The sequence below is a fragment of the Acomys minous genome (assembly GCF_964271855.1).
Source record: "Acomys minous genome assembly, chromosome: 20".
NCBI classification, from domain to species: domain Eukaryota; kingdom Metazoa; phylum Chordata; class Mammalia; order Rodentia; family Muridae; genus Acomys; species Acomys minous.
In genome coordinates this window covers 10,344,234-10,366,733 of record NC_140502.1, presented here as the reverse complement: position 1 = coordinate 10,366,733, position 22,500 = coordinate 10,344,234, and the positions used below count along the sequence as shown (strand labels likewise).

The following is a 22,500-nucleotide window of genomic DNA, read 5'->3' as shown; positions in this document are numbered from 1 at the left end:
GCGTAATGCAGGAAACTCGATCTGTCAGCAAACTGTCCAGAAGCCCAGTGGGGCCAGGTACCCCTGAGACCCTGAAGACCTGGCCCTGGAGGAGTGGGTCTCATGAGCAAGGAACCATATACTTCCTTTCCTCCTCCTCTCATACCTCACAGGGTGCTGCGCACCCGGACTGTAAGACGCAGTGTGCGGAGAACACCGTGTGTGGTAGTTGGTGCTGGGGCGGGGGGGACATCCTCCCTTTCCCATAGAGACCAGAGATATATACATTTATATATTGGGGAGGGTGGGGCGGGCAGATGTCAGGGAGAAAAGCTCGCTTTGCAGGCATTAAAAGCCCTAGTCTGATACTCAAAGCCCTGCCATGGTGCCTGTATGTATGAACGCTCCCGGGCATGGGGTGGCCCCCCCAAGGGGACAGCATGCAAGAAACAGGGGGCGGAGCCTCCACTGACCACACCCCCGCACTACAGACGGCTCCTATTGGCTGGGACTCCCGGGGGCCAGCCAATCCGGCCCGAGGGTCGCATTTCCCCCCTCCCCCTGCCCCCACCCCCGTACGCTCTTGGTACCAGTCCTCACTCTCAAGCTAAAGGCACCGGTGGACTCCGCAGCCCTGGTGTTCCACCTTCGTTCGTCCTCTTCAGTCTGGTGAGGACAGCGTGAGTGGAGTTTAGAGTGGGTCGTGAGGTGGGGAAAGTTGAAGCGAGGGGCACCCTTTAGGCCTCACAGAGCCCCGCACCCCTTCCTGCAGGAGTTTGCCACCTCGATGTTGAGTGTTGAAGCCCAGAAGCCCCCTCGGGGCCAATGGACAACGCCGCCCTTCGACCCGCGCTTCCCTAACCAGAACCAGACGCGTAACTGCTACCAGAATTTCCTGGGTGAGACCGGTTGGGGCAAATGAGAGGGGGAGGCCCCCACCTGGAGACCCTCGGAGACCGTTGGAATGGGAGGCTGCGCCCCGGCCTGGAGGGGCGTGGCGTGCACAGAAGTGGGTGGGGCCTAACCATGCAGGGGCGGGGCCCGAGGTGGAGGGAGGCAGCCTGTCTGGAGGGAATACGATTGACACCTTGGGGTGAAATGGACTGAGCCCAGGAAGGATGGAAGCCTTATTAGTAAAGGGCAAGACAGGGAGTGAGGGGGCGAGGCCAAGAGAAAGGGAGCAGGACCTGAGGTGTAGGGAGGCACTTGATCTGTAGCCAGCTGGAACTGGGTCCTTAGAGGGGCAAGATGATACGGACGACCAAAGGGACCTCGCTAAGTGATGGAGCTCAGTCAAGAAGGGAGTTTGGGGGCTGGAGTAGACTAAAGTGGAAAGGAGGAAGCTGATTGGTTGGAACCGGTGAGACTGAGTCCTGGAAGGGCAGGGGAGGATAGATGGGTTGGGACCAAGGTCTACAGGGGAAGGGGCGTGGCCTGATCTTGACTGGGCGTGACTTGTCTCGCGACCCCACCCCCACCCTGAGGCGCTCTGCAGACTACCACCGGTGTATGAACAGCATGACCCGCCGCGGGAAGAACACACAGCCCTGCGAGTACTATTTCCGTGTATACCATTCACTGTGTCCCATCAGCTGGGTGAGAGGGCGGAGAGGGGCCTGGTGGGGAGGGTGGTGGCCTCAGACTCAGGCTGAGCAGACTCCGGGGTGGGGGGTCCCCCCTATGTCTCTCCAGGTGCAGCGTTGGAACGAGCAGATCAAGAACGGGACTTTCCCAGGCAAAATCTGACCCAGCACTTGAGCGCTGCTTGGAGCCCGTCAGCCTCCCGTGACTGTTGCCTTCTCACCAAACCCCAGCCTCGGTTCTTCTCCACCACCGTGTCTCCACGCCACAAATAAAGTTATGCTGCTGCTGTTTCTTTGCTGTTTGCTTCTTGCTTTGTTTTGTTTTCTGTTTTTGAGACAGGGTCTCTCGTGCTAATTCTGGAACTCGGGGATGGACTAGCCTGCGGTCCTCCGGTCCTCCTGTCGTATTCCCCAGCACTGGGATTACAGCCATGGGCCACGGCAGCAGGCTTTTTAACCTGCCATGCGGGCCTCCAGACTCAGGTCGGCACGCATACATGGCAAGTGCTTTGTACTGGTTGAGCAGTAACACTGTTTCTTTTGATCATGGGGACAAGAAGGATTGCTGCACTGTGAGTTGAGGTAGTCACAGTCCCCAGGATGGTGGATAGAAACAAGGTGAGAGCCAGGCGTGGTGGCGCACGCCTTTAATCCCACCCAGCACTCGGGAGGCAGAGCAGGTGGATCTCTGTGAGTTCGAAGCCAGCCTGGTCTACAAAGCGAGTCCAGGCCAGCCAAGGCTACACAGAGAAACCCTGTCTCAAAAAACCAAAATAAATAAATAAATAAATAAATAAGAAAAAAAAAAAAGAAATAAGGTAAGAGGCTCTTGTGTTCTGCTTCTCATTGTGAAGTCAAGATCTTAACATTCAAGGTAGCTCATGCCTTTTAATTCCAGCACTCCAAAGGCAGATGCATATTAATATCTGAATTTGAAGCTAGGCTGGTCAACATAATGAGTTCAAGGCCAACCAGGGGTACATTCCACAGTGAAACCCTGACAGAACAAAAACACCCCTCCACCTACAAGGTTCCAGGGTGTGCTGTCTGTCAGTTGCCATACCTTCCTGCTGCCAGTCTTTAAATGTCCACATCTCAGCCTCCTCCCCATCCTGCCTGGGCCATCTTCCTTATCACACCTTACCCATCCCGAGAAAACTTCATCCCGTGACCCAGTGCTGATCCATCATTTCTTGACCACCCTACTTTGACACTTCCACTTCATCAGCTTTCCATCATGCCATACCGTACCTCCACTGGTCCCAGTTCCCTCCAAAAAAAACGTTCTCTCCCCTACCATAAGGGACCTCTTACCCCAACTAGGCCCTAGACACCTGTCCATCCTTCAGCAGCCCCACAGCCCAGTAAATCCTGATTTTTCTTTAAACTTTTAAAGAGACGTATGTGAACAAAATATTTGTGTTATGTACATGCGCATGAATAAAAATTCTCACATGTATGCACACACACAAATCCCGTAAGTGCCTGGTGCCCAGGGAGGCCAGAAGGGAGGCTTTACTCTCTTGGAACTTAGAGCAGCAAATGTTCTTAACCACTGAGCCTTCTCTCCATCCTGAAGTCACCCTGTTTGCTTGTTTCTTCTTCTGAGATAGTCTCATGTAGCCACCGTAGCCTTGAGCTCTTTATTTTTTTAAAGATGTATTTACTATTATGTATATAGTACTCTATCTGCATGTACACCTGCATGCCAGAAGAGGGCACCATATCACATTATAGATGGTTGTGAGCCACCACGTGGTTGCTGGGAATTGAACTCAGGACCTCTGGAAGAGCAGTCAGTGCTCTTAACCGCTGACCATCTCTCCAGTCCACCTTGAGCTTTTAATCCTCCTGCCTCTGTGTATTTCCCAAATGTTGGGATTATAGCCAAACCCAGCTTAACAGAACCAGAGGCCTCTAGGCTAGTTGTGACCTGCTGTTACCCACAGCAGGTCTAGCCTCTGGGCTAAGCCGGAAGTAATCCTGAGACTGTCTTAAAAGGCCTCATGTGATGACATTTAGCTCTCATGTTCAAAGATAACTTTGATGATGCATGTCACTTTCCCCAGTGACCAACCTCAGTTTCTCCAGCTGTAAACCACGATGGCTCAGAGTCTGGTTATCAGAAACAGGATTGGAGGTTTGGCTGAGCTCAAAGGACTGTCTGGCCCCACCCTGGATGACCTGTTTACCACCTGCCCCATAGGCCGCTCACCACCCACCAAGGAACACCTCAGAAGGCCTGGGATGACTACATCTAGACCTTGGCCTCAGAGCTGTCTGACCACAACCTGAGAGGGAGGGGCAGGGTGGAAGTACAGGGTGAAAGCAAGGCTTCAGGAGGACAGGGTCAGTCACCAGCCCCACAGGTGGTGTTGCCAATATAAAGCAGCTGACCAGAGGACACGGTCTGTTGTGGCAAGAGGTCAAATGCTGCCTGGGGCCTTAATGATGTCACCCAGCGGTGCAGTCACCTTTTGTCCTGTCCAGAGATCTGGGTCTGGAGTCCATTTTCTTTACCTCCTCTCCTTTCTAGGTCCATAATCTTCCCTGCCATGGCCACTTGACTACTTCCTGTCTTGTTTCCAAAGGTCGGGCTGATGGCTTTAAACCCTCCACTCTCTTTCCTCAGCTTCCTGGGTGCTGAGACTGCAGCTGGGCCACCATCCTGGGCCTCACTCCAGACCAAGTTTGCCAGCGCTTGAGCTGTGTGAGAAGCCAGACCACACCTTGCCTCTAGCCTGTGGACCATCGTGCCACAATCTCTCACCAGCTCTCTAGGGCCCCTCAGCTAGCGTTCCCCACCTACATGCATTGGGGCAATGTCCCAGGATCCCAGGGCCACACCCCATCTCTTAGGAGCTTCCTCTGCTCACAGGATGCAAGACCACCCTGTTTTCCTCTTCCGTCCTCAGAAACCTGTTTCTTCCTGGGACTACTGACAGGGTCATGTGCTTCCAGGGCAGAGGTCACCATGGCTCTGCTGTTCTTCCTGCTTCCTTCTAAGGATCCTCAGGCCCTAGTCATCTCTAGTCACTCCAACTGCCCCTGCCCCTCCCCCCCCACAAGGTCCTAAGGCTCCTGGAGCCATGAGATCAAGGGGAGAAACGATGTCGGGATCTGTTTATTTCTTGTCTCTTTTCTGGTATGGAGGAATAAACTTTAGGGCTTGGTACATACCAAGTAAGCCCTCTTACACTGAACTACTTATTCACTGAACAGCTTATTTTACTCCTAGAGTACAATAGGGAATTTGAGGCCAACTGGGCTACGTAGGACTTCCTCTACCCCTCACCAGAGCTGAGTTTCTGGGCCCCATCTATGTCACCTCCCGAGGACCTGCTCCTGCACAGGCCACTCCCCACCCCCCCACCCCCCACCCCCCGCAACCCCTCCGCCATGTGCTTATTTTGACAGTCTTACCATGTAGCCTTGAACTCACACAGACCTGTCCGCTTTTGCCTGCTGAGTGCTGGGATTAAAGGGGGCGCTACCACACCAGGCACTGTTCTAGACAGAAGGGTGCCTGGTTGACAAGTGAAAGGGACACTTCATGGCCTCAGGGCAGGTCACTCTGCTTCCCTGTCATCAGTTTCCTGCTATCTCCTCACTTCTCCTCCACTACAGGGAATGCGTTTGGTCATCTCCTCCAAGCACTGGTTGAGCAGCCCCCAGCCCCCACTCCCCTCCCCGTCCCAAGGCTTATCAGGTAGCTGCCAGTCTCCACGGCATGCCACCTCATCTTCCTAGCAAGGCTGAGATGTCCCCCCGCCAACTTGGCATCCCCTAAAAACATAAAAACTCCTAAGGGCTATAAGGTTTTAATAAAAAGTTCAAGTTCTTCCAATTCCCCATCATACCCCTTTCTGGTGTGGGGAGGAGAGGGAGCCTCCCCTACACCCCAGTAGCACCAGGGATAGCACCGTGAGAAGAATGAGGTCACACCTGGCCTCCCTGAGACCCATGGGGCAGGGCCAAGGATGTGCCCCTGGGTATCACCCACCCCATCTGACTGCCCCCTACCTCCATCAACTGCAGAGCTGGGAGCCAACCCACTCCCCCATTGTGGGAGTAGGTCTGAGAAGGCAACCTCCCCGCACGTCAGTCAGTTCCACCTCCTGAGGCCTGGGCTTCTAGAGAGCTGCCATGGGGTGGCCCCTACCCCCTTATGGCTTTGCTCCCCGGGGAGGAAGAGGCTGAGGGGAGGGGGATGGCTCCTACAGTCCTGAGGTGGAGGCAGGGATAGGGAGGGGGACATCAAATGGCCAGGGCTCCCTGCTGGGGTGGGGCTGGCTCAGGGGTCAGCAGTCAAAAAAAAAACAACAAGGATCAACTCTCTAGAGATATCCTAAACAATGCGGGCTCCCAGGATCAGACCTGGGTCAAGGGTCAACTCCCTCCTTCCCTTCCGGAGGGGTCCAAGACAGAGGGACTCTGCAGTCCAATCTGGGCTCCCTGCAAGCAGCCCATCACGGCTCACCACTATTAATATCCAGATCAATGGAACCATGACTGACCACCAGCCGGAGGCGCTTAGGTGGGCAGAAAGGAGCAAAGGCAAGGGCTTGCTTAGGGATGATGTCAGGGGTGGGGACAGGGCCTGGGCTCCCAGCAGGGGCAGGAGCGGCTGGTAGGGTGGGGGCCAGGCGGGTAAGTTCCACACGCACCACAGAAGGCAGCCCATAGCGCCGGGCCCAGTACCGGTCCTGTTGGGGGCTCCAGCAGGTCTGGGGGAGCAGCTGTAGGGCCACCCGGGCCTCAGCCCGTAGTCGGCACTGGGGACCACAGCCTCCCCATCGGTGTAGGGAGACACTGGCAGTGTGGAGGATAGGGGACAATGAAGCCTTAGGGGTCCTGGGGCGGCGGCGCTTCCGGGGACGTAGTCTGGGCTGGGGCTGAGGCATCCACTGGAGCCAGAGGGGTAGGTAGTCCAAGTGGGGGCTGGTGGGCAGCAGGCATGGAGGCTGGCAGGCAGCTGTGGAGGTGAGGGAAGAGAGAGGGGGGAAGCCAGTCAACAGGACCTGCAAATTCCCCCCCCCCCGACAGTTCAGAAAAGGCTAGAGAACAGGGGTGCTCACCACAGAAAGGGTCGCGACGCAGTAGGGACTGGTGGGAGCAGGCCCACAGGCCCATCAGGCTCTGCTGGCTGCTGTCCTGGGCCTGCTGCAGACGCCGCTTTGTCTCCCGGAGCTCATACTTGTCGGGTGGCTGTGGCCGCATCTCTGGCTCCCTGGGCTGCAGTCTGAATGCTCCCTCGCCGTTCCTGCAGGAATGGAGGCTTACAGCCCAGCCCAGGGACCCCTGAGCTCCCCAAGGCAGGCTGCCACCCTCCACCCGCTCTCAGCCTACCTCTCACAGGTGTAGCATTCACAATGCTCGTTCTTCTCGCCGAAGAAGCCCTCACCATAGAAGCATGTCACTTCGTCCCCTGGCTCGATGTCCCGCAGCACCTTCACACAGGCAGTATTCCCATCTGAGGGCACAAACTAAGGCCATGTCCGCTGAGTACCCTAACCTGGAGCACAGGGCAGGAGCTGTCCAGCTCCTCAACCTGGCCAGGGACCCTGGTCCAAGGGTCCTGTGATGGGTTAGGCCACAGCGAAGGAGCCTGTCCTCCACACGGCTCCTTAAAGCCCGCCTTCCCCTCCCTGCAAGCCAGTGAGCTAACCTGACCACCCAGCGGTAAGGCAGGGCCAGCCTTGACCACTCTGCCCGTGCTCTCCCTCTGACTTGCAGACAGGTGCCAAGCTCCACCCCTCAGACACCCCCACCTCTCGCCCTGCCCCCATCCATAGTCCCTCAGAGCTACTCACTGTATTCAACTCCGCCTCTGTGGCTACCTCCCACTCTCCCAAGGCCTGTGTCCTCCCTCCCACTCTCCCAAGGCCTGTGTCCTCCCTCCCACTCTCCCACGGCCTGTGTCTTCCGGCCCTGCCTTTGGGATCACTCACTCCATGCTCCCCTACCGTCTCCTCACTCTTATCTCTCTCCCACATCTGCATCTGCCTCTGTACGCCCTGTCTGGAAGGGAGCATGCTCACCATCAAGCTATGTAGCCAGCCAGCCCCTCAAACCTGACACCCAAGGTGGCCTCCTGCGTGCGCCACCTCCTGTATTCTTCTTGTTCCCCTCTCATCCTGCCCCCTCCACCTCAAGCTCGCCCGCCGTCACCTGCCATCACCTGCCAAGCTTGTCATGGCCACCCTTACTCTTCGCACCACCTCCCTTCCCACCGAGCCTCCTCCACAGGCCGCCACAGGCCACGTGGAAAGCAAACCTCCCATTATGCACATAGAAGGAGACTCACCTAAGTTCACTGGTCTGGTCGCCACCATCTTTGGGCATGGGATGCCTCTTTACAGTCCCAGCCATATGAATGGTGGAACGTCCTGCCCTCTCCTGCCCCTGATTTCCTGCAACGCTTAGGAAAACTCGGATCCTCCACATCACTATACTCGCTAGGCGAGCAGGCGACTGCAATGCTGCCCTTTGCCTTCTGTCCCACCCAGTATGGGCATGCACAGCAAGCGACCCGGCGAGGGCTGTGTGTCATTCATCCTGAGGGCCTCTGACACATGGAACAAGTCAGTGTCGTCTCAGATGGCCACCGCCTGACCCCAACAGCGGTTCTTTGGGGACGTCGACAGGAGAAACCTGAGGCCGGGCTGTACGGCCATAACTCTTTCCAGTTCTGAGTCAGGAAGCTGAACTTTGGCCCTTATTCCTGCCTTAGGGGCTCCCACAGAGGGCCAGAGGTCTGTGCCCTGGCAGGACACAAATGGGGGGCTTCCCAGGGACTCCCCTTACTTTCCTTTACTATTATTACTTGGTTCCTTTGATATAATTCATTTTTATTTTGTGGTCATTGGTGTTTTGCCTGCATGCATGTTTGCGCGAGGAGGGTATGAGATGCCCTGGAACTAGAGCTCCAGGCGGGTGTGAACGGCCATGTGGGTGCTGGGAATTGAACCCCAGTCCTCTGGAAGAGCAGCCAGCGCTCTTAAGCACTGAGCCATGTCTCCAGGCCCTCTTTTTAGTTTTTTGAAGACAGGATCGTGTTACTCCATAGTCCTGGGTGACCTGGAATTCACTATGTAGACCAAGCTGGCCTCTTAAGTTGCAGCAATCCTCCTGCCTCTGTCTCCCAACACTGACTTCACAGGTGCAAGCCAGCGTGGTACCAGTGTGGTTAACTACAACTCTGCTTTTGTTCCTGTTGGTCCTCTGGGTTGATCTCAGGCCCCTCTACCACTGAGCTACACCCGTAGCTCTGTTTGTTTTGTGTCTGTGGGTCTTGCGCATGTTAAGCAAGCCCTCTACCTGAGCTACAGTTTCACTGAAGTTGCCCAGATTAGCCTAGACCTTAGAATCTTCCTACCTCAGTCTCCCAAGATGCTGGGATGACAGGGCGGTATCACTACATCCCACTAGACCTCCCAAGCCCTCTGCAACATGTTCAGGCCCGTTGCCTCTCCCTCCCTTTCTCTGCCCTTCCACCCACAGTGTTTTTAGCAGAGGTCCTTGGCCGCCCCTGCTCCTGCCATCAAAGCTGCCTGCCTGGGTGAGATTCCCCATCTGTTAATCTGTCTCCCCATGACACCTTAGGCTCCATTTTAGTCAGAAACCCAGGCTCTGGCACAACTGTACAAACACACTGACGCCCCTCTTCCCCCTTCTGACGTCCTTGAGGGCACATGCCTTCCTGTGCTGACCACTCTAGGTGCTGCCACCAACTACAAGGGCCTGTCAAGGACAGGAAACCGCTCTGTCAGGTGGGGTAGCCCCAAAACATCCCTCCCTGCGCTTCTTTCCCCACATGGGCCCGCGCCCCGCCCCTTTCACACTCTTGCAGGTCTCACCTTGCAGTTGGGTTTGCAGTCTGCCGCCATTGGGGTGGACAAGAGAGAAGAGAGAGACAAGAGTGAGCAAGCAAAGGCAGCCCCTTTCCCTCGCCTCTCGCGTGACCGTCCCGCCCCCCCCCCACCCACTCACCCCCCACCCCCGCATCTGCTCCCTAGCTCGCCCCCTCACCGTGGTTGATGAAGGCAGCTGGGCCCAGCCACAGCTGGGCGCTCCTTTTCCGCGTGGAGTACATGATGCTGAAGTCATTCTCCCCAGCCCTAAGCAGGTACTCATCCTCTTCTCGCAGCTCTGCGATGCAGCCCACCAGCAGCTCCAGCTTCTCGTTTTTCTTCCTATGCCAAGAGGCTGGGGCTATAGGGCTCTGAGCATGTGCCTCCCAGTGCTCGCTGCCCGCCCCGCCCCCTCGGGCCTCTTGTGCAGAAGCGCTCAGGAGCAGGAGCTCCGAGGGGCAGGGCGGCCGGCAACTGCATCCTCCATCTTTTCACATCCACCTGGTCCTATGGGTCCTACCTCATCCACGGGGACTGGGTCTCTGCTCCCAGCACATCCCCCCCTTACCAAGCGCGGGTAGACACGATCCTGGCCCCGTTGGTCTCCATGGAGTAGCGGGTGCAGGGCAGAATGGCGAAGCCGCTCTCAGGCAGGAAGGTGCGGAGGTAGCAGAAAATCTGAGAGGAAAGTAGGGGAGGGCAGGAAGGTGAGTGCGGCCAAGCACGGGGGGGGGGGGGGGGGAGGGGGGGACGACGACTTCTTTCTCTTGGACCAGGTCTACTCTGTCACTAACTGCGTGGCCTGGGACCTCTCTGTGTCTAGGTATGTCATCTGTCAAAGAAAGAGGGAGGCCCGGTGGTCGTGGTACACGCCTTTAATCCCAGCACTCAGGAGGCAGAGGCAGGCGGATTGCTGTGAGTTCGAGGCCAGCCTGGTCTACAAAGCGAGTCCAGGACAGCCAGGGCTACACAGAGAAACCTTGCCTTGAAAAAAAAACCAACAACAACAAAAAAAAAAAAAAGAAAGAAAGAAAGAAAGAAAAGAAAAAGGAGGGAGGACTCATCTCAGAACTCACCTACCCACCCACCCCCATTCTGAGGATTCTGGGCCTTGCAGGGTGTTCCCAGAGCAAGGCAGTCTTAGACCTGAGGCCTGTTCTCCTGAGAGCTCTAGAGCCTGCCGGCTAAATGGGGAGAGCACCCTGCAGGGTAGGACAGGGCAGGGCAGGGCAGGGCAGGGCATAGGCTTCCTCACGTGGGTCTTGAGGGCAGCCTCCTGCCGAGGGGCCCGGCTCTGGAAGTAGTGGGCCATCCAGCCTCCCAGTGTCAGGGCCCGGTATGCAGCCTCCAGGTCCCTTTGCCTTAGGAAAGCTTCCAGTGCTGAGCGAAGGTGATGTTGTCGACGCAGGGTGGGCACAGGGCTGGGAGAAAGGGGATGCCTGGGTTCTAGGGACTTCCAGGACCCCCGATCCCCTCCCCCCAACCCCCGAAGCTTCAGGGAAGCCAGGCTGAGAGTTTTTTTTTTTTTTAAATACAAGCAAGAGGCTGGAGAGATGGCTCAGCGGTTAAGAGCACTGCCTGCTCTTCCAAAGGACCAGGGTTCAATTCCCAGCACCCACACGGCAGCTCACAACTGTCTGTAACTCCAAGATCTGACACCACCCTCACACCAACACAGATAAATTAAAATTAAATAAAATCTTTTTTAAAAAAATACAAGCGAAAGGGTCCAGGACCCAGAAGGCCCCCCTCACCTGACATTCATCTTATGGGTGCGGAAGCCGAGGTAGGGGTCAAGCACAAGGCTGGTGGCCAGGTCATCGTTCTCACACAATTCTCGGGCTGTCACTCTGTCAGGCCCCATGGTGCTCTAGAGACCATGCTGCTTCCGACACAGAACAGGGCACAGGGGGTGTGTGCCACTCAGCTTCTGAGTGAGCTGTCTGTGGACCCCCACAGCTTGCTTCTCTGTAGGACAGTATGGTGCGGGGGCGGGGGGGGCTGGAGGGGGGGAAAGGAGAAGGGGGGATGGGTGTGTGTGGGGAGAAGCAATATTAACTTCACAGAGCTCTGTGCAAGAATGACAGCCAACAGGTACTTTCGACAGCGAGGAAACGCCTCCACGAGAAACAGTCTCTTGTGCGTTAAGCACCTTCTTCCCTCCCTTCTTGCAAAACAAATACATGTCGTGCCCCCCCCCCCAGTCACACACACAACCTCTCCAAGGACCTGGGCTCTTTCATGGGGTCGGCACACACACACACACACACACACACACACACACACACACACACACACACACACGTCCATGTGCACCCAGGGGGAAGGCAGATTAATTTGCCAATCTGAGATAATTCCAAAAGGCTTAGCGTTGCAGGAGGGGAGTTGGGGAAGAGTCGGGCCTCATCTAGGGAAGAGGAGAGAAATGAACTCAATTGTTTCTGAGCTTCTAGCCTTGCCTTTGCTGACCCTTGCTGGGCTGGGTCTCTCTGTCTTCACCACCTCCCTCCAAGGTCACCCCTCCTCTGAGGAGTAGTGGTCAAAAAAGGTTGTGGGTGGAACCCAGGCAGCCATGAGGTGTACCTGTTCCCCCCACACACACACAGAAGGTTCCAGCAAAAGGAGGGCCTCAAGAGGACAAAAACCAGGAAGGGAGAGGCAGAGTGAAGGAACAAATCAAAACAAAAGGGAAGGAGGCGAAGAGGGAAAAGAAATAGATTCAGAAAGCTGAATCAAATAAAAATGGAGGCACGGGTTACCCAGTGCCCTCACCATGTGTGTCTGCCTGGCAGATCTGTGCTTTGGAAGAGAGCTGTGTAGGAACAAGCAAGGAGTGAGAGTGACAGACACATGAGAAGAAGCTGCAAGAACTAGAAGAAAGATCTGGAGGGGGAGAAGAAGAAGAAGAAGAAGAAGAAGAAGAAGAAGAAGAAGAAGAAGAAGAAGGAGAAGAACGGGAAGAGGAAGAGGAAGAGGAAGAGGAGGAAGAAGTAGTAATAGTCTAGGTTAATGAAGAGGGTGCTAAGAAAAAGCCTGGAAGACGGGGGAGGAGCTTATGGGAAAAGACAAATAAAGCCAGGTACAGGGAGTATGGTATGAAGGGAGAGAAAGGCTGCAAACATGGAGGGAAGTCTGGAAGGACTTGGGAGTTGGAGGGGAGTGACAGGGGGAGGGCGGCACCTGCGGGCGCAAGGGAGGGGCCCCGCGGAATCCAACGGATAGATAGGCCTGGGGTCCGAGGAAGGGCCTAGAGGTCCCAAGAAGGGTTTGCGGGGGGGGGGGGAAGGGGGGGAGAGTCCTGGCGGAGGGGCGGGGCAGGGTCTGAAGTGACAAGAACCTGAAAGAAGCTAAGTAGCTAAGAAACCCCTGGTAAAGTCATAAAAAGGGGGGGCCGAGGAAGCAGTGAGGGTCAGAGGAAGGGCCTCAGACGCTAGGGACAGTGAGACAGGAGTCAGGAAGTGGCCTGAGAGTGACAAGGGAAGGTTACGGTGCAGGAGGAGGTGTCAGGGACGGGCCCTGGTGGGGCAAGGGAGCGGTCCCTAAGGTGCAAGGAAAAGACCTGAGAGTGAGAGAGAAGGCTGCATGGGCGAGGAGCGAGAGACCTGCGCACGGGGCTGGAGACTTGGGCGGGCAAGGATCGAGGAAGGGCCCGGGGACAGCCGGGTCAGGGGGTGACTGGGAGGCCGGGCGGCACGGGGCGGGGGCCAAGAGGGGGCTCAGAGGTCGGGCCCCGCGCCGCCCCTCACCCGCTTCTCCTCCTCCTCCTCCTCCTCCTCCTCAGGCGCCCGCGTTGCAGCCGCCACCTCCTCCTCCCACTGCCTTCTCCGGCTCCCGTCAGACACAGCCACCGCGCCTCCCCCTCGGCCGGGTTTGACGGACGACCCAACCCTCCATTGGTCCAGCTCGTTGTCATTCCTTTGTTGCTATGAAACCTGCGCTGATCTTATTGGCTGATTCTCGTTGCTCTCTCTTTTTTCCGCCCACTCCGACCCTCCCGCCCCCCCTCCCCGCGCCTCTGCTGGCCCCCGGTCGGTGCCCTGACAAAACCCCGCCACGCCCACGCCGTCAATAAATCCGGCGTACTACAGCTAATGGCTCGCGTCGCTGTCATTCAGCCGTTTCCATAGAGACGGGCCCCGCCCCTCCCCGCTGCGCAGCCCCAAATCAATGCTTTCATTGGCTCCAAGCGCCGTCGCTCCGAGCGAAACTCTGTCTAGGTCAGGTTATTCAGGTCCAAGTGAAAAGAGGGCGGACCCTCTCGGATCCAAACTTCGTGTTTTATTGGTTGGCTTTGGGCAGGCCCATGCTTCTATTGGCTAAGGTCTCCGCCCATCACCCTAGAGTCCCAAGCTCGGTTCTCTTTCTTTCAGCTTCAGGAAGGGAAAATCAGAGCGAAGCCGAAAGGAGAGAGAGGTTCCTGATCCCCTGCTGCCCCTGGTCCTAGGAGACCTTTGGTTGCCATGGCAACAAAACTTCGTTACCAGCCCTGCGTAGCAAGATCTTCTTCTCCTTCTTCTCTCTCTCTCTCCCGATATTCCTTTTTGTTTTGGAAATTGTACCTATAAGAACTCTGTGAAGTTCTCTTGCCCTGCCTATGAACAGGTCGGAAAGAGAGGACGCTGAGAAGCTGGGACTTTGGAGACAAGCTATGACTCATGGGGGCACTCCCATGGGGAAACCCCTGTAATTAGGATCACCCCCTCTTCAATCCTGCAAATATAATTAGCAGCGTATCATAATTACGTCCAAACAAATAAGCTCTATGCCTCGGAGCAGGCAGTCTTTGTTTTTTTGTTTTCCGCGAGTTACCTATTTGGTGGGTCAGAACAATGCCTAAGGCAGAGCACAGAGCGTTTTGTTAACACAGACTGAAGGGAGAAACCGATTGAATTTGAGGCTGGGGCAGTGAAATGGACCAGGGGAATCTGCCCCCAAGCCTGACAGGATCAACACGGTGGAAAGAAAGCCCTGACTCCTGCAGTTTGTCCTTTGACCTCTACATCCATAGGAAGGCCTATGTGTCCTCACACGTGCATACAAAATCAATTAATTAAAATATAATAGCTTCCCTTTTTTGAGGCAGTATGCTGCTCTGGCTGTCCTGGAACTACGTGTAGACCAGGCTGGCCATCAACACACAGCCTCTGCCTCCGGAGTGCTGAAATTAAAGGTGTGGGTCACTATCCCCGGCATAACATTTTGTGTTTTTGTTGTTGGTGGTGGTTGTTTGTTTGTTTGTTTGTTTTCCTGACAGTGTTTCTCTGTGCACTCCTAGCTTTCCTGGAACTCACTCTGTAGACCAGAGATCCTCCTGTCTTTGCCTCCTGAGTGCTATGGCATGTGCCATCACCAAACAGCCTAATATTTTGTTTTTAGTGAATATTATTTAACTTTTATTTTATATGTGTTGGTGTGAGGGCGGCAGATCCCCGGATCTGGAGTTACAGATAGTTGGGAGCTGTCATGTGGGTGCTGGGAATTGAACTCAGGGCCTCTGGAGCACTAGCTAGTGCCCTTAATCACTAAAGCCATCTCTTTAACCCCAACATTTTTGTTGTTAATGAGGCTGAAGTTTTGTACTCTTCTGTGTTTTGTCATCTCCCACCTCCGTGGTTCTATCTAGAAGGCAAACATCATATACTGGGACACTTTAAAGCTTCTGCGGTCCATGCTTGACCACCCACATCCTTCCTAAGCTCCAAGACACCTCCCTAACCTAAGTACCTCTCCAGGTAAAAATGACTACACCTTCCTGGGGTGACCCCTGCTGTAACTTCTCTGGTTATCAGCCTAGGAGAGAGTGACAGGCAGAGCCAGGGATGATGCTATATCTCGCATCTGTAGCACTTGGGAGGTGAAAGCTGGAGGACCAGAGGGCCAGCCTGGGCTACAGAAGACCTTCTGTCAAAAACTTAATTAATAAAAAAAATTTGTGTGTGTGTGTGAAAACAAATGGATAGAGCCCAGTGTGGTGGCGCACGCCTTTAATCCCAGCACTTGGGAGGCAGAGGCAGGCAGGTCGCTGTAAGTTCGAGGCTAGCCTGGTCTACAAAGAGAGTTCCAAGACAGCCAAGGCTACCCAGAGAAACTCTGTCTCCAATAAATAAATAAATAAATAAACAAACAAAAAAGAAAAGAAAAAAAGAAACTAAAAATGAAAACAAATTTCCCCCCCCCCAAAACAAAAACAACAAAATAAGTGTGACTCTTCAAAGTACAGTCTTCATATATGAGACCAACACCCTGGAGAAATGATAATGGATCCAAAATAAATAAAGAAATAAAAGAAAGAATGCTTTCTTTTTCTTTCTTTCTTTCTTTTTTTTTCCTTTTTGGTTTGCTGAGTCTATGTAGCCCTAGCTGTCCTAGACTCGCTTTGTAGGACAGTCCGGCCTCAAACTCCCAGAGAGCGGCCTGCCTCTGCCTCCTGAGTGCTGGGATTAAAAGTGTGGGCCACCACCACGCCCGGTTGGAGAATGCTTTCTATAACAACTGAGAAACCTGAATTGTCCCCTGATGCCTATCACATGAAGAATGGACAGATAGGCTGCAGTACAATACTACAAAACAACGCCACAGACAGTGGAGACAGGCGCATCAACGATCATGTATCCACCTAGAAGACCTATAATTCAACCTGTTTGGGTGTGTGTGTGTGGGGGGGCAGAATGGTCTTGCACTGTGTATTCAGATGCTGATTTCTGCGCCCAGTCCGGACGTGGGCATTGTCATTTCTATGAAGGATCTCCTGTCTCACTGATTTGGCTAATAAGAAGCTGAACAGCCAACAGCGGGGCAGAGGGAAGAGGAGGTTCCACTTCCGATCCCAGTCAAGGGGGGTCTCGGGGAGGGGGCAGAGAGGGAAGAGTAATAGAGAGAGGAGGAGATCGGCCAGGAGCTCAAAGATGGAAAAGAATCACCCAAGGTGAGACTGTGACGGCAGGTCACATGGGTGACGGCGCTGGGAAGTAACCAGGCTAGTTATCGACAGGCTAGAACAGGTCAGTATCTGCCCCGCTGTGGTGCTTTAAAGCTTATTAATACATGTAACAGATCTCTGCCACTACAGATGTACAGGAGGAAAAAGAATCATATTATCTTACAACAGCCTGCACAGAAATCTATGTCTCTCCATGCTCCTCCCTCACAAAGCAAGCACTGAGGTCGAGCACTCACCCTACAAGAGCGAAGACCACAGAATTCGGGCTTCTAGCACCTGTGTACATTTTTTGGGCAAATCCTGGGGGCTCAGGAACTGCAGATGGGATTTCTGAGCGAGCTGGCTAGCTAGAGTCTCCCAAATTCACAAGGCCGAGGCTCAAGAGGGAGAGACTCTGTCTCCCAAAAAACAAGATAGGGGGGCGCGGCTCATCAGATCAAGGCGGCTTCCAGTCCCTGGCCATCTGATTTTTGACAGAGTTGTCAGGAGCTTACATTTGGAGAAGAGACAATGTTGCCAACAAATTGTGTTGGGAAAACTTGATATTCACAAGGAAGAGAATGAAATTAGACCCCGGGGAGGGAGAAATGGTTCTGTGGGTAAAGGTGCTTGGTTCTAAGCCTGGCGGCCTGAGTTGGATCCCTGCGGGGTCGCAGAGTAGAAGGAGAACATTCCTGAGAATTGTCCTCTTGAGTTTCACACACTCACCCTCTCTTCTTGAATAAGTAAATGTAATTTTGGTTTCTCAAGACAGGGTTTCTGTGTAGCCTCGGCTGGCCTGGACTCACTTTATAGGCCAGGCTGGCCTCAAATTCACAGTGATCCGATCCGCCTACCTCTGCCTCCACAGTGCTGGGATTATAGGTGTGCGCCACCACACCCGGCCAGTAAATGTAATTCTTAAAAGGCATTTAGAAAGCTGGACATGGTGGTTCATGCCTGTAATCCCAACACTCTGGGAGGCAGAGGCAGGTGGATCTCTGTGAGTTTGAGCCAGCCTGGTTTACAAAGCGAGTCCAGGACAGACAAGGCTACACAGAGAAACCCTGTCTAGAAAAACAAAACAAAATCCTATGTTGGTTTCTCTCTGTAGACCAGGCTGGACTCAACTCAGAGAGATCCACCTGCCTCTGCCTCCCAAGTGCTGGGATCAAAGGCATGTGCACCCACGCTTGGCTCAAAACAACAACAAAAAAATCTTTAAAAGGGCCAATAAGATTGCTCAGTTTACAAGCCTGAAGGCCTGAGTTGGACCCCCCCCCCCCGCCCGCCCAGAACCCATGTAAAAGTGGAGGGTCCTTCGGAGCTTGTTCATACATACCATAATAGTAATTTTACTGCTTAGGTCAACAAAATAAAAACCTGTGACCATACACATATGCCGTGCCCACACAATAATAAAAATTTCAGCTGGGGGGGGGGGTCAGGGGAGGTTGGAGATATGGCTCAGTGGTTAAGAGCACAGCCTGCTCTTCTAAAGATCCTGAGTTCAATTCCCGGCAACCACATGGTGACTCACAAACATCTATAACATAATCTGATGCCCTCTTCTGGGGTGCAGGTGTACATGCAGACAGAACACTGTATACATAATAATAAATAAATAAATCTAAATCTTAGAAAAAAATTAAGCCAGGTGTGGCATAACACCTTCAATCCCAGCCCTCGGGAGGAGGCAGAGGCAGGCAGATCTCTGAGTTCGAGGCCAGCCTGGTCTACAGAGAGAGTTTCAGGACAGCCAGGGCTACTCAGCGAAACCCTCTCTCAAAACAAACAAAAACCCAAAAGGTTTTATATTGTTTTAATAATTATTCACTTAGCATCCCAGTCATAGCCCCCCCCCTCCCTCCTTGCTCTACTCCTGGTCCCACACTCTCTCTGTTTCTCCTATTCCCCCTCTCATACTCCTAAGAGAAGGGGAGCCCCCTCACCCACCCACCCCAGCATATTAAGTCACATCAGTACTGAGCATGTCCTCTTCCCCTGTGGCCTGGCAAGGTAGCACTGCCAGGGGAAAGTGATGGAAAAGCGGGCAACAGAGTCCATGTCACAGGCAGCCCCCGTTCCCCTGACCAGGGGACCCATATGAGGACCAAGCTGCCCATCAGTTACATCTATGCAGGAGACCTAGGCTCAGTCCATGCACGGTCCTTGGTTGTCGTAAGGTCTCCAGCTTATCACAGAGAACCCTGCCCAAGGCTTCTCTTTTCTCTTCTGGCCCTCTATCCTCCCCATCATTACCCCCCACCTCACCCTCTGCTCTCCCCAAGCAAATGGATGGAACTAGAAAAGATCATCCTGAGGTAACCCTGACCCAGAAATACACACATGGTAAATACTCACTTATAAGTGGATTTTAGCCATATAGCATAGATTAACCATACTACAATTCTTTTTTTAATTTTTATTTATTTATTTATTTATGTATTTATTTGGATTTTTTGAGACAGGGTCTCTCTGTGTAGCTTTGGCTGTCCTGGACTCACTCTGTATACCAGTCTGGCCTCGAACTCGCAAAGGTCTGCCTGCCTCTGCCTCCCGAGTGCTTGGATTAAAAGCGTGTGCCACCACCGCCCCACTGATCTGATGCCCTCTTCCGATATGCAACTGTACAGTAAAGGCAGAGCACTGTATACATAATAATAAGTTTAAAAAATCATTTTAAAAAAGAAAGAAAGAAAGAAAGAAAGAAAAAAACCTCACCAGCAGTGGTGGTGCACACCTTTAATCCCAGCACTCCCCATCCCCCCAAAAAAGAAAAAAACAACAAAACGAAACAAAAAAAACCCACCTCAACAACAATAGGACTAGTAAAATTTCTCAGTGGGTAAAAAGCCTTATGATCTGAGGACCCAGGTTCGTGTCTCAGACCCAAATGCGACTCACAATGGTCTGTAACTACAGCTCCAGGAGATCCAATGCCACCTTCTGGTCTCTACAGGCACACATACATACAGGCATCAAGCGCACATATGATGCACATACAAACATAGGCAAAAACCACATAAATTAAAAAAATATTTTTTTTGGTTCTTTTGAAACAGAGTTTCTCTGTGTAGCCTTGGCCATCCTGGACTCGCTTTGTAGACCAGGCTGGCCTCAAACTCACAGCGATCCACCTTCCTCTGCCTAAATTAAAAATAATTTAAAGACTATACTGTATGAGATTTTCCAAGCAACTAATAAAAAATATATTTAAGAAAAAAGAAAAGGAAAGGAAAAGAAAGGAAGACTAAATCCTAAAGTCACGTCCAGACTGTTAAAGTACATTCCAGGACGAGGGTGTACAGCCTGTGGTTACAGAAAATGCAGCACGGGTGAGGCCTGTGGTTTGATCTTCATATTGGAAGAAAAAGAGGCCTTCTGCCCTCAGCCACCAGGAGCAGCCCAGGTGTGCTCCTTTGAGAAGTTGTGACAGTATCTCATGTATTTAAGACTGGTCTCTATGATCTTGAATTCACGATCTTTCAGCTCCATTTTCAGAGACCATGCCTAGTTTATTTGGTGCTATGTGTTAAACCTAGGGCTTCATACATAGTAGGAAGAATTTTACCAACTGAATAATATCCCTGGAGCTTTTGTTGGAGACAGGGTCTCTCTCTCTCTCTCTCTCTCTCTCTCTCTCTCTCTCTCTCTCTCTCTCTCTCTGTGTGTGTGTGTGTGTGTCTGTGTGTGTGTGCGTGTGTGTGTGTATATGTGCGTGTGCTCTGGCTGCCCTTGGAACTCATTCTCTAGACCAGGCTGACCTCCAACTTAGAGATCTGCCTGCCTCTGCCTCTCAAAAACTGGGAGAAAGGCGAGTGTCCCTACCATCCAGCTAGCTGCTTTTTGTGTTTCTGAGAGAGGGGTTCTTGTAGCTGAAGGTGGCCTGGAAGTCACTATGGAGCTTGGGCTGTCCTTAAAGTCAAAAGACCCTCCTGCCTCAGACTCCAGCATTCTGGGATCACAGGCTTGCACCTCTGCGCCTGACATTGGTACATACAGACTATGACCCCACAAGCAGAGGTAAGCTGTAATGGGCCCTCAGACCTTAGTATAGACCCCTTAGCACAACTGACACCATGATGGAAGAAGTACCGTTCAGGCTTTGGAACCCAACAAGTAGACAACACCACCTGCCAAACCAAGAACAAAGATCTAAAATGCATCAAAGTTCATAGTTCTGGGAAAATCTCTACTTGTAATTCTGCTTCGGGCTAACCGTGCTTGCTAACTGAAGTATGTCAACCCAGAATGTGGGGTTTTTTTTTTTGCGCTTGAAAGCTCACCCTGAGAACAGCTTGGGGGATACATTAAGATCCGGAACATACAGTGTGTTCCTGGCCAGCTAATAAAGACTTCCTAGGGCCTATAGAGATGGGTCAGCGGTTAACAGCACTGGCTGTTCTTCCAGAGGACCCGGGTTCAAGTCCCAGCACCCACATGGCAGCTCCCAAGTGTCTGTAACTCCAGTTCCAGGGGATCAGACACCCTCACACAGACACACATACAGGCCAAACACCAATGCATATAAAAACATTTTTAAGTAAATAAATAAAAAACTTTCTGTTGGCTTGAACCTATGTCCAAATAATTTCCTCAAAACAAAGCCAAGACCACAAATTTCTTTTTCTCTTTTTTTTTTTTTTTTTTTTTTTTGCCCCCAAGACAAGGTTTCTCTGTGTAGCTTTGGCTTTCCTGGAAGCAGCAAATCCCCTCTCAAAGGCGTAAACTTGGGAGATGCTGAGCACTCCTTAGGTCTAGTTATCAACACATTCCTAGATTAAAATCTGACTTTCTAAGAAGGACCGGTTTCTCGGTCCATCTCCCGTCTCTCCAGTCTCGGGCTGTTTGTCTCCCATGACTTTTGTGACCTCCTCCATATCTGTTTTCTCATCAGTTCAGTTTGTAACAATCTGGTCAGCCTCCATTATAAAAGCTGAAGCTGGCATTGTTTTTTTTTGGGGGGGGGTTTGTTTGTTTGAGATAACGTCTCCTGTCACCAGGGTGGCCCTCCAATTTGTACACAAGCTGTCTTTGAATTGTCCCTCTTAACCTCTGCCTCCCCCCCAGTGCTGGGGTCGCGCGTGCCCATCACTTCATTTGATAAAAACTTGATTTGCTGGGGCTGGTGAGATGGCCCTTGCAGCCAGACCTGGACACACGCACACAAAACAAACGAGCACGGTATTTTCTCTTCACGATTTGCTGGGTGGTGAAATGATATCAACCACATTAAAAAATAAGAAAGAAAATACTAAATTGAATGACAGCTCTTATCTGCAGGCAGGCACCTGCTCTTCTGGGCTTCATAAATACACAGTGATCCCAACATGCCCACACGCATGCACAAACAAAAGGGTTTGTGCGTACACGTTATACACACACACATACACACACGCATACACACACACACACACACACACACACACACACACACACACACACGGAATAAATACAAAACAAATTGGGGTCATTTTCCTCCTTTCCTTCTGGTAGTCAGTGTGGAGATGGCTTAAGTGAGAAACCAAACTGTAAACAAAAGGCACAGTCCGGTGACAACACAGCTGTCACCTCTAAGGAGTTCTAAAGCATTCCCATCACTCCCAAAGGAAAGCTTGAACCCATTAGGCAATTATTATCTTGCTCCAGTCCTCTCACTCCATGCCACCTCTCACCTGCTTCCTAGCTCCCCGTATTTGCCTATGGGAAATCTCTATGCCACGTCATTCACTGGGGTTATCACGTTCTCTCAGACCCGGGGCGTCAGCTGTCTAGGATCCTAGGTTCTCTGTGCCTCTCTCCCCAGAGTCAGGTCCGCCTACACCACCGGCTCCCAACTTCCCCGCTCTTTTTTTTTTTCTCCCCCTTTTCTCTTTTCCCCTCTCATGCATTAATCTCTTGTCTGCAAGAACCAAGTCATGCAGCCATCTGCTTTCCTGGGCCACAGTTACTAACTGTGCAAAGCCAGAGTTTGGGGAACATATAAGAGTGGGCCACAGGAAGGTGTTGACGGTGCAAGACAGGTGTAGAGGCTCTCAGAACGGCAGGAAGTACAGTTGGCCAGGGCCTTACAGACTTAAGTTGCAACAATCCAGATGAATCCCTGCAAACCAGGCAGACAGAGGGCTAGAGTGAGAAGATATTCCTGGCCTTTCTCTAAAGC

General features: G+C 52.7%; 3 protein-coding genes across 7 annotated transcripts in view; 2 read left to right on the top strand and 1 right to left on the bottom strand.

Moving 5' to 3' along the window:
- GARIN5B (golgi associated RAB2 interactor family member 5B) overlaps positions 1 to 231 on the top strand; it is a 10,157-nt gene extending 9,926 nt beyond the window's left edge. The window contains exon 11 of the mRNA XM_084770197.1: positions 1 to 231. This exon is cut by the window's left edge and continues 24 nt beyond it. Within this exon, the coding sequence (XP_084626323.1) occupies positions 1 to 6 (6 nt within the window). The 3' untranslated portion in view covers positions 7 to 231.
- A 66-nt stretch (positions 232 to 297) lies between these two features.
- COX6B2 (cytochrome c oxidase subunit 6B2) lies at positions 298 to 1,859 on the top strand. Of its 4 annotated transcripts, none has more exons than XM_084770965.1 (4): positions 298 to 648; positions 752 to 878; positions 1,475 to 1,532; positions 1,672 to 1,859. In XM_084770965.1, exons 1-4 carry the CDS (start codon positions 373 to 375, stop codon positions 1,766 to 1,768), a joined length of 558 nt encoding a protein of 185 aa, XP_084627091.1. In that variant the 5' UTR covers positions 298 to 372; the 3' UTR covers positions 1,769 to 1,859. The 4 variants fall into 4 exon arrangements, with proteins under 4 accessions (XP_084627091.1, XP_084627092.1, XP_084627090.1 ...); XM_084770966.1 differs by having other exon boundaries at positions 303 to 648; positions 1,475 to 1,575; positions 1,678 to 1,859; XM_084770964.1 differs by having other exon boundaries at positions 526 to 648; positions 1,475 to 1,575.
- Positions 1,860 to 5,367: 3,508 nt separating this feature from the next.
- Positions 5,368 to 13,373, bottom strand: KMT5C (lysine methyltransferase 5C). 2 transcript variants are annotated; one of them, XM_084770334.1, is made up of 8 exons: positions 11,170 to 13,373; positions 10,671 to 10,836; positions 9,984 to 10,093; positions 9,594 to 9,757; positions 9,422 to 9,441; positions 6,912 to 7,012; positions 6,641 to 6,825; positions 5,368 to 6,537 (listed from the first exon to the last, which is right to left on the bottom strand). In XM_084770334.1, the coding sequence occupies exons 1-8, from the start codon at positions 11,277 to 11,279 to the stop codon at positions 6,032 to 6,034; spliced, it is 1,362 nt and encodes a 453-aa protein (XP_084626460.1). In that variant the 5' UTR covers positions 11,280 to 13,373; the 3' UTR covers positions 5,368 to 6,031. The 2 variants fall into 2 exon arrangements, with proteins under 2 accessions (XP_084626460.1, XP_084626459.1); XM_084770333.1 differs by having other exon boundaries at positions 6,912 to 7,048; positions 11,170 to 13,371.
- Positions 13,374 to 22,500: the final 9,127 nt, after the last annotated feature.